Raw genomic sequence first — 15,845 nt, 5'->3', positions numbered from 1 at the left:
GGAGCAATCCAACTTCTTCCTAATTCCCTTGTTACTGTTGAGGGCACCACCACCCACCTACCAGTCATCTAGACTCACAACATAATTATCCTCAACTCCTCACTTTCTCTAACTTCTCATATCCAATTTCTTGCCAAGTCCTGCCAGTTTTACCCTCCTAGCACCTCTCATATATCCCCCTTTCTCTCCTCTGACATGGCTCTGACCATCTAGAGCAGGCAATCATTACCTAGACTACTTCAATAACCTGCTGGTTGGTCTCCAGGTCACAAGTCTCTCACCTACTCCACCCTCTACCCAATTGTTAAAATGATTTTTCCAAAGCACAGGTGCGACTACATCGTTCTCCTACTCAATAAACTCCATTGGCTCCCTATCCCTTCCAGGATCAAATATAAAATCATTTGCTTGGCCTTTAAAGCCCTTTATAATGTGGCTTCCTGCTACCTCTTCAGTGTTCTTACACCCCTCAAGTACTTTATAATCCAATGACATTGGCCTTCTTGCTCTTCCTCAAACAAGACCTCCTCCCTCCAGACTCGGGCACTGTCTTTGGCTGTCTCCTGAGCCTCCCTCCTCTTTGCTACCTCCTGGCTTCTATGACTACCTTGAGTTCCAGCTAAAATCTCACCTTCTATAGGATGCCTTTCCTAATCCTCTTCATTCTAGTTCTATTGATTATTTCTAATTTAACTTTTAATAGTTCGATTGTACCTACTTGTTTGTATGTTGCCTCCCACACTAGACTGTGAGCTCCTTGAAAGTATTGTTCTGGGGCAGCTAGGTGGCACAGTAGATAAAGCCCTGGATTCAGGAGGACCAGAATTCAAATCCAGCCTCAGACACTTGACACTTACTAGCTGTGTGACCCTGGGTAAGTCACTTAACCCTCATCACCCCACAAAACAAAGTATTGTTCCCCAGGACTTAATACAGCAGCTGGCACATAGAAGACACTTAAAGGTTTATTAACTATTGAAACAACCTGTACATAGAAATTAAACACAAACTATATACAAAGTAATTTCTGTGCAGAGGACACACAACTGGAGGGATCAGAAGAGGCTTACTGTTGTTGGATATTGTACTTCGGAGGAGGTCAGAAGAAAGCTATGAATTCTATAACGGCTGAGGAGGAAGTGCATACCACCTATACAAAGGTGATAGAAGAGGAAATGCTGGAACCAGAGAACAGCAATTAAACCAGTCTGGCTGTAATGTAGAATACATGAGGATAGACAGTTGGGCTCAAAACCTAGAAGATCTGGGGGGCAGCTAGGTGGCGCAGTGGATAGAGCACTGGCCCTGGAGTCAGGAGTACCTGAGTTCAAATTCAGCCTCAGACACTTAACACTTACTAGCTGTGTGACCCTGGGCAAGTCACTTAACCCCAATTGCCTCACTAAAAAAAAAAAAAAGTTAAAAAAAAATAAAAAACCTAGAAGATCTGGGTTCAAGTCCTGCCTCTTGCTATGTGACACTGAGCAATTTAACATCTCAAGACCCTAGGCAATTCTCTAAGATTATAAATTGCTGAGATGTTACCAACTTGCACTGGTGGAAGGAGTTGTCTAATCTAGGAACTCCCATAAATCAATGAAATAAAAGGTATAGTGTCAAAATAGCCATTATTCTACTTTTTTTTTTTTTGTGGGGCAATGGGGGTTAAGTGACTTGCCCAAGGTCACACAGAGAGTAAGTATCAAGTGTCTGAGGCTGGATTTGAATTCAGGTCCTCCTAAATCCAGAGCCAGTGCTGCCCCAATCCTATTCCTATGAAAGAAAATAATGTGCAATAATTTGGGAAAATAGGCTGGAGCCATATTGTGAAGGGCTTTAAAAGCCAAAAGAATTTATATTTTATCCTAGAGTAAAGAAGTAGCTTCTTGAGAGGGGATTAACAATTGTCAATCCTGTAATTTAGGAATATTAATTTGGTGCTGTGTGGAAGGTGAATTGGAGACAGGAGAGACTGGCAACTGGGAAACCAATTAGGAGGCTATTGCAAAAGTCCAGGTAAGAGGTGATAAGAGATATAACTAGAGCTAATTAAGCAAAGTAAGAAAGAAAATAAGCCTGCAGTCCAAATATCCTGATACCATAAAGATTATGAATGAGATTTTAATAATATTAATACTCTTATGGGACTAACACACAAAAACAGTTATTCACACTAAGATTTCTTGTTTGCTCCTATTATACCATGTGTAGTAAATTCCAGTTACAGGATTTGCTTTAGGAAATGGCATTTTGGTTTTAACTTAAACAGTTTTGAAAGTCTGGGGGGGCACCTAGGTGGTGAAGTGGATAGAGCACTAGCCTAGAGTAAAGAGGACCTGAGTTGCAATCCAGCCTCAGACACTTGACACTTAATAGCTGTGTGAACCTGGGCAAGTCACTTAACCCTGATTGCCTCATGAGAAAAAAAAAAAGTTTTGAAAGTTCTTGAAAGAAAGCCTCTACATTCTCTAAATTCCAACTATAATGTTAGGGTTTAAGTTGGGTTTAAATGGGGCAGCTAGGTGGTACAGTGGATAGAGTGAGGGCCTGGAGTCAGGAGGACCTGAGTTCAAATCCGACCACAGACACTAGCTATGTGACCCTGGGCAGGTCACTTAACCCTGTTTGCTGAAACTAATGTTTACTCATTTGTAAAATGAACTGGAGAAGGAAATGGCAAACTTCTCCAGTATCTTTGCCAAGAAAATCCCAAATGGGGGTCACGAAAACTCGACTCTTAAGAAGTTAGAGAATTTTGCATATGTAGAGATCTTTAGTATCTTTCTGCAATTATCCTCTGTTAATTTAGTAACAAACAAAAAAGCTCATTTTTCCTTTGACTTTCTGATGACTTCTACTGAGATCCCCAAAGTACAGGGCTGACTTTTAGTCTTTTAAATTCAGAACTAATTTAGTTAACATATAAAGACATGTTTCATTTCTATTGTAAATAAGTTTAGGGGGTGGAACGAGGCAGTTAAGTGACTTACCCAGGGTCACACAACTAGTAAGTGTCAAGTATCTGAGGTGGAATTTGAACTCAGGTCCTCCTGAATCCAAGGCCGGTGCTTTATCCACTGCACCACCTAGCTGCCCCATAATTAACAACTTCTGATAGAACCAGTAGAGGTTCTTCCCTACCACCTTCCCCTAATTAATTCCAGGACAGCAGCCATCCGTCAGGTAAAGAAAAAGCCTTTACTATCTAGACAGGTTATTTATATAAAATACCTCCTTTCATGTCAAGAAGTTAAATAGTTTCTCTAAGTTAAAAAGCAAACTGGCTATGAAGCCAAGGTACCCAACTATGAAAAACAGCCTAATACCAAAACCAAAAACTCATTAGTATAATGTCTTTTTCCCATTCAGACTCAAATAAGCGACTGGATTCTATGGGCAACAACTGTGACACTGAAATGCTGAATGTGGTCATTCACAACCCTAAAAACACTCAAGAAACTTCAAAACTCAAACTAATTCACAATCAGCTCTTATAAATTACCCAATGTTATCAGACTGTAAGTGCCTGAATTTCTTATTATTGTAATTTATTTTAATATTTCTTTCCATAAGAAACCCAAAAACAATTACAAAATGTGCATTACTACCCTATTATGGCAAATTAATAGAACTGGAAAGGACACAAATTCTTCCAGTCCCAACCCCTTCATTTACAAATAAAGAAACTAAGGCCAGAAGTTAAATGACTTGCCCAAAGTCACACAATCCACAATCCAAACTCAGGTTTGGCACTCTTTTTATTGTATCATGCTGAATTGTAACTAGGAGAATAGAAGAACAAATGAATTAACCATATTGGTCCAACTATAAGTCACTTATTCCCACCACCCATATGTGACTTGTATAAAACTTGATTATAACTTATAATTACATTCTGTGTCTCCCATGGTTTGAGCTCTACTTCTAGACAGACCATGATGAGCTGGTGCTCCAAGTTGTAGAAGTAATCCATGGAGCCTAATGTTACAGAATGGAGGCATACAGAGGACAGGGAGGTAGAGGCAGCAGATTACTGAGAGTTAGGGGGATTTGCAAACTTTGCTAACTGAACAAGAAGTTGCTCAAATTTTGAAGTGAAAGAAAGGGGGTGGGGGAATGAGAAAGGTTAAGTAAACAAACCTGTGTTAGTTTCTTTTTCAGCTGCAAAAAGTGTTGGGATTACTCCAAAATGCAGTAGTGGTATGAAGCTTTTAATAAAATGGTCTACAACAAAATTGGTACTCTTAAAATTAAGAGAGTATGGGGGCAGCTAGGTGGCGCAGTGCATAGAGCACTGGCCCTGGAGTCAGGAGTACCTGAGTTCAAATCTGGCTTCTGACACTTAACACTTGCTAGCTGTGTGACCCTGGGCAAGTCACTTAACCCCAATTGCCTCACAAAAAGAAAAAAAAATTAAGAGAGTATGTATATCCCAATCCAAAAGGGTAAAGAGGAAGGAGGAAGCATGTGCTAGATAGGTCAGGCCACTATTTCCATCTTGACCACCATCTCCCTCAGACCCTTATGAAGATAGTCCAAGACCCTGAGCCCAAGAATCTTGGAAATAACAATGTCCCCCAAACCACCAGACCTGCTTCCAGCTGTAGGGACCAATTTTTAATTGGGGAGTGTTAGCTAGGCGGCTCGCCGCAATATTGGGAGTCCAACTCCCCACAGCCATCAATGAAAGAAAAAATCATTGTGGAGAAAAGAACCAAATTAACTCACCAACAATTGTTGGTCAACTGCTACCAAGAGACAGAAGGTCATCCCCACCAAATGCTACCCACAGGGCAATTGAATCAATTTAGTTGAAGTACTAAGACTCCCCAAAAGAGAGACAGGATGAAGCATGTGCCAGAGAGGTCAAGCTATCACTATTACCTTGACCATTATCTCACTTCAGACCTTGATGGAAACAGCCCACTTGGCACTTCTCTGATGTACTTAGGGGTGTATTACAGTTGTGTATGTATTGAGTTAGCATGGTATAATGGATAGAGTGCTTAGACTTTCCACTCAGGAAGAGAGAGGATAAATCCTATCTCTGATATTTACTAGCTGGGAGACCCTTTGCAAGTTCGAGGAGCAGTGACTTTATTAAGGCAGTATCTGAGACAACAACATTCTAGTTCTTGGCTTTCTTTTACTCCTATGAGCCTGTCCTTTCCTTCTTTTTCTTATCTATGTGACCCTTTCCCTTTTTTCTATTCCTTTGTTTTCTGTCAAGGACCACAATAACACTATCTTCTGGTTTCTTCTTAATCTTTTCTCCATAAGTAGAAAATGGTTTTCTAGTGGCACTTGTAACAGTTTAGGATAGATAAAGGATAGGTAATATAGATATATCTGGTGCAAGCCTGAGATGGCTCATTTTAAGAATAAGGAAAAGAATAAACACATTGGTGATAACCTTTTTCTGTAGGTCATCCTAGGCACAACTAGTGCTACTGTCAAACTTAAAGTAAGTTGCTTCCTCAAACCACCCCTATACCAAAATCTTTACTAGTCTCTAATCTGAAAAGTGTACTTCTTTCCTCAACCCCCAATCTGGGATGTACATGCAGAGAGGGAGAGGAAAATGGGCCCAAGAGTTTCAAGTCAGAGTGGGGATATACTAGAAATAATAACATCTATTTAAGGTTACATACAAAAAAGCACTTAAACAGCCCTTTAGAATGAAAACAAAACAAAAACAATTTGACCTTCCTAGAATTATGTTTCAACAACAAAAAAATCTATTATATACCGAGATTGCATAACCTATTCCAACAGGATTTAACCTGTATACACAAAGCACCAATTCATTTTGAAAACTATCAAAGCAGTATTTGTAAAGTTCACAAGTATCAAGTAAACATAATTCTCTAATTAAATAAACTGGTTTTTATATATTTTAAAGTAAATATTCATAGGAAGTTTAGAAAAGTCTAGAAGGAAACCAGTCTTATAAAATAGTGACCAAAAATTATAAATCAGGTTTGTTAGCCTATTCTTCCATTTAGGAAATACTCAAATAGAAGAAGAAAATGAAACCAGCATTCTATTCTATTTGCTTGGTACAAACTTTCATTTTCCTTGCATGAATATGCTAAATGAAATAGATATACCAAAGCAGATAATGGATATATGCTGAGAAATTACTTTAATGAAATCCACAAACCTGTGCAAAAATCTTTACCAGCCTTGAGTTATGGGAAGGTCGTATTTGCAGATATTCTCTCCACCACTGCTTAGCATATACAAGAAATAATCGTTCTCTCTCTGCTGTTTTCTGTCGTTCCAAAGCAAGCTTTAAGAAAAAATAACTTGTTTTGTTAGCTTAAAAAAAGTCTTGTGTCCATTCCTCAAAGATTATTAAACTTGAAACAATGTACATATTAAAATAGTAACTTGGGTGTTAAATGCTAAAAATTGCAATACCAAAGAAATGAAAATTAATATATTAAAGTCTTTAAAGAAATGTGTACTAGGTTATTTCCAATTTTACACGCAATTATTAAAATATACTTATTTTCTATTATTTCAGATGTCTTTTTATTTTACATTGCATTTCCTGATTTAACCCTCCAGAATCATTCATTTAACAGTTTTTTTTTAAAAAGGAAAAGTATATAAAACCAACCAACACATTAATATGTTATATGTGATATTCCATACATGTAGTCTCCCACAAAGGTTTATCCTTAGGGAGCAAATTACCTTTTGCTCAATCAGAAAATAAAGATCTTTGCATTTGAAACTATCAAAAAATAAAATTAACTTTCAGAAAAAAAGATATGAAATAGATACGAGTACAAAAGAAGAAATGTCTTACTAGTGTGAAGTATGGTTCAACTTTGGACTTTCCAATTTTAAACTTGTGTTTATTAGCATCCTGGAAATTAGGATTGGAAAGCACCTCAGAAACTGTCTAGTCCATATCCCTTGTTCTATTAATAAGACACCTTAGGCCCATGAAGTTCAGTGATTTGCCTAAGGTCAAAGAGGGAGTAGCAAATTAGTAGCAAAACTGAAACTCAGGTTCTCTAACTTTAAATCCAGGGCCATTTCCAGGAACAGGAAAATGACATGCTACAGCATGTGAGAATAATAACCTCCCAACATCGTGGCTAGTGCCTGCTTTGCACAAGTCCACATAAGGAAAAAGAAGAGAAAATTGTAGCATAAGGTCATGGTATAAAATTCACTATGCAAAACCTCAGACACTTAACACTTACTAGCTGTGTGACCCTGGGCAAGTCACTTAACCCCAATTGCCTCACTAAAAAAAAAAAAAATTCACTATGCAAACAAAGGAGTTGGGTTTTTCCTCCAAACCCGAGCTTAATTTTTTTTCTTCACCACAATATTGGACCCAAAATTATATAGCCCCTTCCACTTAATTATTTTCCTGAGATTTCAAAAATAGGATGCTTTTCTACAAAGTATGATTTATACTATTTTTAATCAATTAACTTTGTTTTACACTATAAATACATCTTAGGAAGTAAGAGTACTAAAGAACCATTTTCACTTTTTCTCTGATTTAATTCTACCTTATTCTAATCATGTCTTTATTCCATATCCCCTCAGAATTTATGTATTCAATTTCATCTACCACTTGTAATTCTTGCTCTACACACACACACACACACACACACACACACACACACACACACACACACACATCTTTCCAGTAGAATACAGCCTCAAGAGCAGGATCTACATCTTTTGTATCCCCCCAGAACATCTCTATGGTACTTAGCACAGAAAGGTATTCCAAAGAAGTTTAATAACTTAAAGGTAAATAGGCAAACATGTTATGATAAAAGGGAGTGCCAAAATGAAAAAAAAAATCAGAATTACTTACCTGAGTATTTACTATTTCTTGAGACAATGTTTGATTAAGTTGTGGGTATACCTCAAGTTTTACATTTAAAATTCCAACAGAAACTTTTGATTCTGTACCTACAAATGTAAATATTAGAACTTTAGCGGTTTTAACATCACATAAGTTCTAGATAACAAATGTTTCCCTTAAATAGAATTTAGATTAAACATTTATGAGAAAAAAGAAACTTACCATCATATTCAATAATGAATCAAAATAATAAATTTAATATTGCTGTATTTTTAAATTTTATTTAAGGTTTTAGCTCATTTACTTGAGGAACTGAGCCAAAATATGTCCAAAATTACATATAGTACTATGTTGGATTTGGAAATAAGGGCAAAATAAACTAGACTAATTTAGCTTTAAAAAAACATTAAAATGATATTGTAAAAAAACTTGCCCTTGCCTCACCTTGAATTAATGGCAAAAGAAATCTGTTACTACAAACCGATTCCTTTGTTTGCACAGTGAATCAGCAATATTTTATTACCAATACCTTATGCTACAATTATCTTTTCTTTTTCCTCATGTGGACTTGTGCAAAGCAGGCAGTAGCCACGATGTTGGGGGGTTATTACTCTTTCATTCAGTAGCATGTCGTTTTCCTGTCCCTGGAAATGGCCCTGGATTTAAAGCTAGAGCACCTGAGTTTCAGTTTTGCTACTCATTTGCTACTCCCTCTGTGACCTTAGGCAAATCACTGTACTTCATGGGCCTAAGGTGCCTTATTAATAGAACAAGGGATTTGGACTAGATAGTTTCTGAGGTCCCTTCCAATCCTAATTTTCACAATCTGAATACACAAATTTATTTGCATGTACAGCACATGCCCATTTGCCATGGGCAGTTAAACAATAATATCTTTATATTTAATAGGATATAGATTTAGAGTTGGAAGGGATCTAAGAGGTCATCTAGTCCAACTCCCTCATTTTACAGATGAAAAAGATTGAAGCTCAGTGAGGGTAAATACCTTGCCCATAGTCACAGAGGTCCTCTGACTCCAAAGTCAATGCTTATTCCTCTCTATTATGCTGGCCTCCATTTGGATTGTGCTTTATAGTTTGCTAAATACCTTCACATCACTTGATCCTTTTAGTTATATGGGGAAGTCAGGGAAAGTGTTATCCTCATTTTCCCAATGATGAAATGAATACTGAAGAGTTTAAGGGATTTACCAAGGGCTAAACAAGTTTGACATCAAACCTAGATTTTCCAACTATAAAGTTGGTATGCACGATTTTGCTTAATTGAACAAACTGATTAGATCATCATTTTTTCTTTTCTTCTTTCTTTCTTTCCTTCTTTCTTTCTTTCTTTCTTTCTGTCTTCCTTGCTTTCTTTTTTTGTGTGTGTGGCAATGAGGGTTAAGTGACTTGCCCAAGGGCAGCTAGGTGGCGCAGTGGATGGAGCACCGGCCCTGGAGTCAGGAGTGCCTGAGTTCAAATCCGGCCTCAGACACTTAACACTTACTAGCTGTGTGACCCAGGGCAAGACACTTAACCCCAATTGCCTCACCAAAATAATAAAATAAAATAACACAAGTGACTTGCCCAGGGTCACACAGCTAGTAAGTGTCAAGTGTCTGTGGCCAGATTTCACCTTAAAATAAATGTGAGGAATCCAATCTGAATTAGCAAAACATTTAAATTGTTAAAAAATGTCTAAATGCAGTTTTGTTAGAGTACATACAAATAAAAATTAAAGGCATGTAAAAATAGTAATCTCCAAAATGAATTAAAAAAAAAATCCACCATAGACCTGTCATATAAGATACTCATAAAAGTAAAAATTCTTTAACACAAAACCCCAAAGTCGAAGACATGCTGTAGGAATTCTTAATTTCATCAGTTGTTACCTTGAAAAGGCTATTAATTTTAGCTTTAGGATTTCTGTATCAGGCAATAAAAAGATTTAAACAAAGCAATTATCTCTAACTTTTAATGAGATACAAAACTCCCCAAATTTGTATCACTCCTATTAGTGATACCTAAATTACTGGGAGTTTAGTCTTTTGGAATAAGTTTCCTTACCAAATACCAGGCTAAATTTTGCTATGGCTCAATAAGTTCAATACTGAAATAGCATTATAATTCACACATAAAATATTGGAGGGTTTTTTGATTAGAAGGCAGACAAAAATAATTTTTAAAATTTATTTTTGTTTTATTTTTCCATATTTTTTGGTTAGAGAAACTCTGAAGGAAATTATCCAAGATTTCTATGTTCATTTTAGAGGAAAACTTACAATAAAGCCAGATGGAGTATGAAAGGGTAAGCTTATATTCCCTCTGGATATTTTCCAGTAACAGGATATGAGAATCTAATTGGGATGGGGAGGGGGTGTGGGAGGGAAATGGCTCTAAAGAGGAAATATGAGATGACACCTGCCCCAGCACATTTGAAGAAGTAGAGGGCCATGGGTATAGAATAATGCATAGAACATCAAACTTATTGGATGTGTTGATTCTTTTCACCCTCTTTTCTGATTCTGTTTTATAACAGATGACTCTCTGAAAGAAGTTCAAGGAAAGGAATAAAAGGGAAATTTAGGTGGTGGTAAAAGATCAATATCAATCTAAGGAAAACAAATATCATATAACCTTGATTTCTAATCATCATACCTACACCTAGAAGTTCCACAGCAATATTGGTCATTCCATTATCTGAGCCAAGGACTGATCTCCATTCCAAAAAGTACGATGCTACTAAAGAGGTCTCACCAAATATATCAGTTTTTATTAGAACCATATGTATTGGATCACATATTGATAACATTGTTGTTGCATCAGCCATTCTAGTTCCATCACCTAGCAATATCAAACCAAGAGAAACTTATATAAGTTACATATTTCAAAGCTGATAAAATCAAAGCTTCTTAAACTGTGGGTTGAGACTCCATAGAGTAACTGAATGTGGGGTTCACAAAAAATTTGGCAGTAAATGTTTGATTTGTATACCTACTTTATATACCTGTATACCCAGGGTCACATAAAAATGTCTCAGGCAGAAAGGGGTCATGAGTGGAAAAAGTTTAAGAAGCCCTGTTATATATCATCACATTAATTTCATCAAAAAACACATTCACTAAGACAAAATCAACTAAGATTTTATATTGTTTTTGAGAGAAAATGCATGCAATGATAAAATCACAGAAATCTATAACCTTTAGTTCTCTTCAGTTACATTTTTATATAAATTTTAAATTTTATTTATAGTAACAAAGCATGATTATAGTTTTATCTTTTAAGAGGTTTGGGTCAAATTGGGACAAGTGATCCTGGCACTAGATAGTAAACAAATTGTATCTCTGTTTTTAAAATGAGAAAACATTATTATCTCATGGAGTTCTTAGTAGTTGATACTGCTAGAAGAGTGCTGAAGAGACTATATTCTACAAATACTGTTCAAAATTTCAACAGAGACAAAAACCTTTCAAATATACAAAAATAATGCATAACTAGGCAAAAGTAATTCATCTAAGCCAAAAATGAAAAACTCATCACTTTGAATTTAGCAAAAAAAAAAATCAATTAAATGACAATGAAGTATATTTCTTATGGAAAAAATTAATAGTTTTAAACTAATACTAGAATTCTCTATTACACAAAGATACATAACTATAGTTTACCTGTTTGTCAAGTATACTATAAAGTTTGTAAACATGATGACTGAAAAAAGTACATAATATTTTAAAAAATGTTCTTAACTTTTTTGTGTCATGGATGCCTTTGGAAGTCTAGTAAAACCTAGGGATCCCTTCTCAGAATATTTTTAAATGCACAAAATAAAATACAAAGGAAACCCCCCCCCCCAATTTCATGGACCACAGGTTAAGAACCTCTGACATAAAGTAAAATCAAAGATTCCATTACCATAATTTCAAGATTATAAAATGAACTTAAAATATACACTTATCTTAATGATTCTAGAAATCTAGCCACCCACCATCAATTACATAGTAAACACAATCACTACAACCTGACAAGGAAAATCTCTGGGGACAAAAGAAGGAAAGGACTGGACATGGTGGGTGACAGCTGGCATAAAAGAGAAATAGTGAAGTGGAACTCAGCAATAAAAAGACTGGCAAAACTGGAAAGGGGAGGGAGAAAATGAAGGAAGCAAAAATAAAAAAAAGGGAGGGGAGGGTGTGAGCATTGTAATTCTTCCCTTGTAGCAAAAATCAAAATATTTAATTTTATATATCATATACATTAAAAAACTACATTGAGGGGGCAGCTAGATGGCGCAGTGGATAGAGCACCGGCCCTGGAGTCAGGAGTACCTGAGTTCAAATCCAGCCTCAGACACTTAACACTTACTAGCTGTGTGACCCTAGGCAAGTCACTTAACCCCAATTGCCTCACTAAAAAAAAAAAAAAAAAAACTACATTGACATGCAAAATAAATTAGATTAACTGAGCTAACCCACTGGATTTCTTACCTAAGCTTTCTCTGTGTACTTCAAGCAAAAAGCCATCATGAAAATCTGGTTCACAGGCACATGGGACAGGTTTAGAGCGGAAACGTTGGTTTCGAAAATGTAAACACAAAGTGAAGGTAGAACAAATTTGCCCGGGTAGAGGATCAGGTTCTTGTAGATGTTCCAAGAAAGCTTTTCCACCCAAAACCTGAAGGTAAAGATACCTCCGTGTTGGATCAATATTAGCTGTAAAGTGTAGCAATATATATGAGGAAACTCCCAGCAGATTTTAAGGAATGTGATTAAAACAATAGGAAATATTAAGTTGACAGAAATAAAACAAAAAGACACATAAAATAACTTTTAAGAGTCATTTGCTCATCAAGAGTAAAGATCACATGTAAATTCTTCTGGCTCAAAGAAGGAGCTAGGTTCAGATTTGGGGCTATCTGTTGTTGTTTTTTAAGGTGCTTGTTTGATATTTTAAGTTTCATCAAACCACTAACTCTATCCTTAGAGCTTGACAATTATGTGGGACAGACAAATGTATTTAAAATCATGAATAGATATTATTTTTAAAAGCAGTTTGCACACCTGATATAAAATGTAGCATTCTAATACATAAAAAAGAATTCCTTTACTTTGTTTCATAAAATTGGATACTGCCTCCCTACAAAGTGAAGTTTATTTTTATTGATAATGAAATTTTAACGCTTTCAAATCTGTACTATCAAAGCAAGTATACTATAATGTATGCATATCCAAGAACAATTAAATTAAGATTAAGATTAAAATACACACTTTTTTTCAATAGGGTTGACTGCTTATCATTAAAATTAGATGGTTTTGGAGAGGAAGTCAGTTCTCCATCAGCTAGATCCTAGAAAGGGAGAAAAACACAGAAATAAAGTCATTACTATATAAGAAAACTCCAACAACTGAGGTTTAGGGGACCAATTTTCATTCCTTACACAAAAGGAAAGAATGGCATTTTAGATACCAATAAAACCACTCCTTATTGTGCTAAACTTTTCTGTAATAAAAAGTAAAACAATCTTGTACTTCAATAACATAAAAACAAACTATAATAAGGCTTTAAGGGTTTATAAGGGTTTAAAAGCTTAGTTCATTCAAGAATTAGTACAGTGTATAAATCTTAAAGATCTAGAATGATATTTTATCTACCCTACAAATAGAATTTTGACACCTATCCCACCATGAACTGATTTTTAATGAGGTAGTGACAATTATGCACTAGGAACTTTTTATTAGGTTAATTACAACAAATGGGTTTATGAGTCTCAGTCACCAAAAAAGTAAGCTGTACTAAAGTACTTAGTCTCTAGTGTATTATCAAGATCATCTCAATTCTTACAACACATTAGCAGGTATTTAGGTCACAGTTTCTCATTTTATGTCTTATTTTTACAAAAGAGGTCTGGTCACCATCACTAATGCATTGGGAGTTTTGTTATCTCACTAAATGACCTATTTTTGCCAATTGATTTTATAGTATTAAAGCAGTTCCTGAATTATTTTTACTTAAAGAAATGAACAGCTTTATTTTTAGTTATAAGACTGTTTCAAAAAAGGGAATTTGATGTCAACAGCTAAACTTGGTTGAAAAATGAACTACATCTTGACCTTTGCTCTACAAAGTTTGTAAAGTCATTTTAGAATCAAAATGAATAATTTCTGGTGGTCAGGCTAAGTTAGTAATAGGTTTAAGTCTAGAGATATAAGAATTTAGGGAAGGCTTGTCTCTGATGAGAAAGCAAGTTATAAATATGATTAAGATAGCAAGTTAGGTGAGTGTATGTGCCACAGCAACAAGAGGAAAAAACAGTATAAGAACTGTTTCAGGATGTAATGCTAAACTAATTTGCATAAAATACAACCATTTTCATAAATATATTTGAAGGATAATAAAAAAATTATATCGCTTTGAGGGATGGGAACTTTTTATCCAATAGCAATACTATAGAACCACACTAAAATAATATTTACCATAAAGCAGAATTCATTATAGGTAGTATTAACTAAACAAATAATGTTTAGTTAATAAAATGTCAATAAAACCTTTTTTAAGGGGGTTTTACCTATAAAGCATCTCCACAACTTGAACCCTGGGTCCTACATTATAGTGAGGTTCCAACGTATTTATAAAAATACAGAATTGTTTTTAAAAGATTACTCACAGTAACGAAAGTGAGCTCCTTCATGACATCATCTATGATTCCTCGGCGTCTAAGAGCTTTTATTAAATCTTCTGTTGAAAGTTGTTGCTCAGGTGCCAATTCTTCCCGGATAGTTTCAGCAAGGACTTCTCTTATCCTGCCATGGACATCCATCTATGAAGAGAACTTAACATTACATTTTTCCCTCTACTATATAGCAACCAACAAATCTTCAATACATATGATGATACTTAAACATTCCTAATAAACAAGTTTGGTTTTTAGAAAGGAATATACAACAGTAAAGCCAAAATAATTTGAAAAATATAGAATAAACACCTATGTTTGAATCTTGGTCTTTCTACATTAATAATAAATAGAAAACTATATAAGTACTTGGTAAAAATTAAGGATCTGTAAAAAGTATTCTATTACTTTTTAAGAATTTAAAGTTCAATATCAATTAATTAGGAAATACTATCTTTTCCTACCTGGAACCTTCATCACAATTTTCTCACTAGTATTCAGCAAATCAAAACACACACATTCTTTGTCTTGACTCTCAGCATCTCAGACACAAAATTGTTCCTCTAGTGGCAAGGCAGTATCTTCAAGCAATCTCCTTACCCCTTTTCTAATGTTTCTTTGTCTCTTTGGCTCCTACTCACCTGAGCTGCTGCCTCAACTGCATCTCTCCTTAATCTCTCTGACCAGATGGCAGATGTTTTCAAGTCCTGGTTTTCATCCCTTATCTCTGGACTCCACTGCTCTACCATTTCAGCTTTCAACAAGTGCCAATAAATGTAAAACTTCGGCAGCATGACAGTATAAATCTGACATTGTTTAAGGAAATATTAGTCTCTATCAAGACCAAACAGAGACTCAAAAGTTTACCCAAAAGCTTGAATCATATAGACCCATATATGCAAGTTTTCACATACATACATATCTATGCACATATATACATAGTATGTATACGCACGTGAATATTTACTTTGACCTTTCCATATTAATAATAGGAGTCTATACAACTATTTGCTGAAAATTAAGGACCAGTAAAAACTCATTCTGTGTTTGTGTAAATATGTATATGCATTATATATGTATATACATACATAAACATACACAAAACGAGAGTTCCAAAACTCATTCTGATTTTTGGGACACCCTGTACATATGTATGTGTGTGTAATGTATAATGTATGTATAGCTAGATAATTTACCTATATACATTTTAAATGCTGGCTCAGAAAGCTACCATCTATGAGATATGCAATTACACCTGTTCCTGTGGTTTCTCCCAGTTATCGAAATAAATTAAAGAAACTAGCACTTCTGCTCAATAAATATCTGAGTGACTGGATCC

The 15,845-nt window shown here is 35.3% G+C and overlaps 1 protein-coding gene across 5 annotated transcripts in view; it reads right to left on the bottom strand.

The window, feature by feature from the left end:
• The window catches only part of CEP76 (centrosomal protein 76), a 29,311-nt gene that overhangs the window by 12,606 nt on the left and 860 nt on the right, over window positions 1-15,845 (bottom strand). For 2 of the 5 annotated variants that reach the window (XM_043977017.1, XM_043977016.1), the window contains exons 2-7: window positions 14,501-14,653; window positions 13,104-13,182; window positions 12,324-12,548; window positions 10,501-10,686; window positions 7,853-7,950; window positions 6,164-6,292 (exon numbers count right to left, since the gene is read on the bottom strand). In XM_043977017.1, the coding sequence (XP_043832952.1) occupies window positions 6,164-6,292; window positions 7,853-7,950; window positions 10,501-10,686; window positions 12,324-12,548; window positions 13,104-13,182; window positions 14,501-14,653 (870 nt within the window). Of the gene's footprint in view, window positions 1-6,163; window positions 6,293-7,852; window positions 7,951-10,500; window positions 10,687-12,323; window positions 12,549-13,103; window positions 13,183-14,500; window positions 14,654-14,970; window positions 15,105-15,147; window positions 15,282-15,845 lie in introns of those variants that run through there. The other 3 variants (XM_043977015.1, XM_043977019.1, XM_043977020.1) reach the window with 3 other exon arrangements.

The sequence above is a fragment of the Dromiciops gliroides genome, chromosome 1 (assembly GCF_019393635.1).
Source record: "Dromiciops gliroides isolate mDroGli1 chromosome 1, mDroGli1.pri, whole genome shotgun sequence".
In the NCBI taxonomy this organism is placed as follows: domain Eukaryota; kingdom Metazoa; phylum Chordata; class Mammalia; order Microbiotheria; family Microbiotheriidae; genus Dromiciops; species Dromiciops gliroides.
The sequence above is the reverse complement of the archived record's forward strand: the minus strand, read 5'-3'. Positions and strand labels throughout refer to the sequence as shown.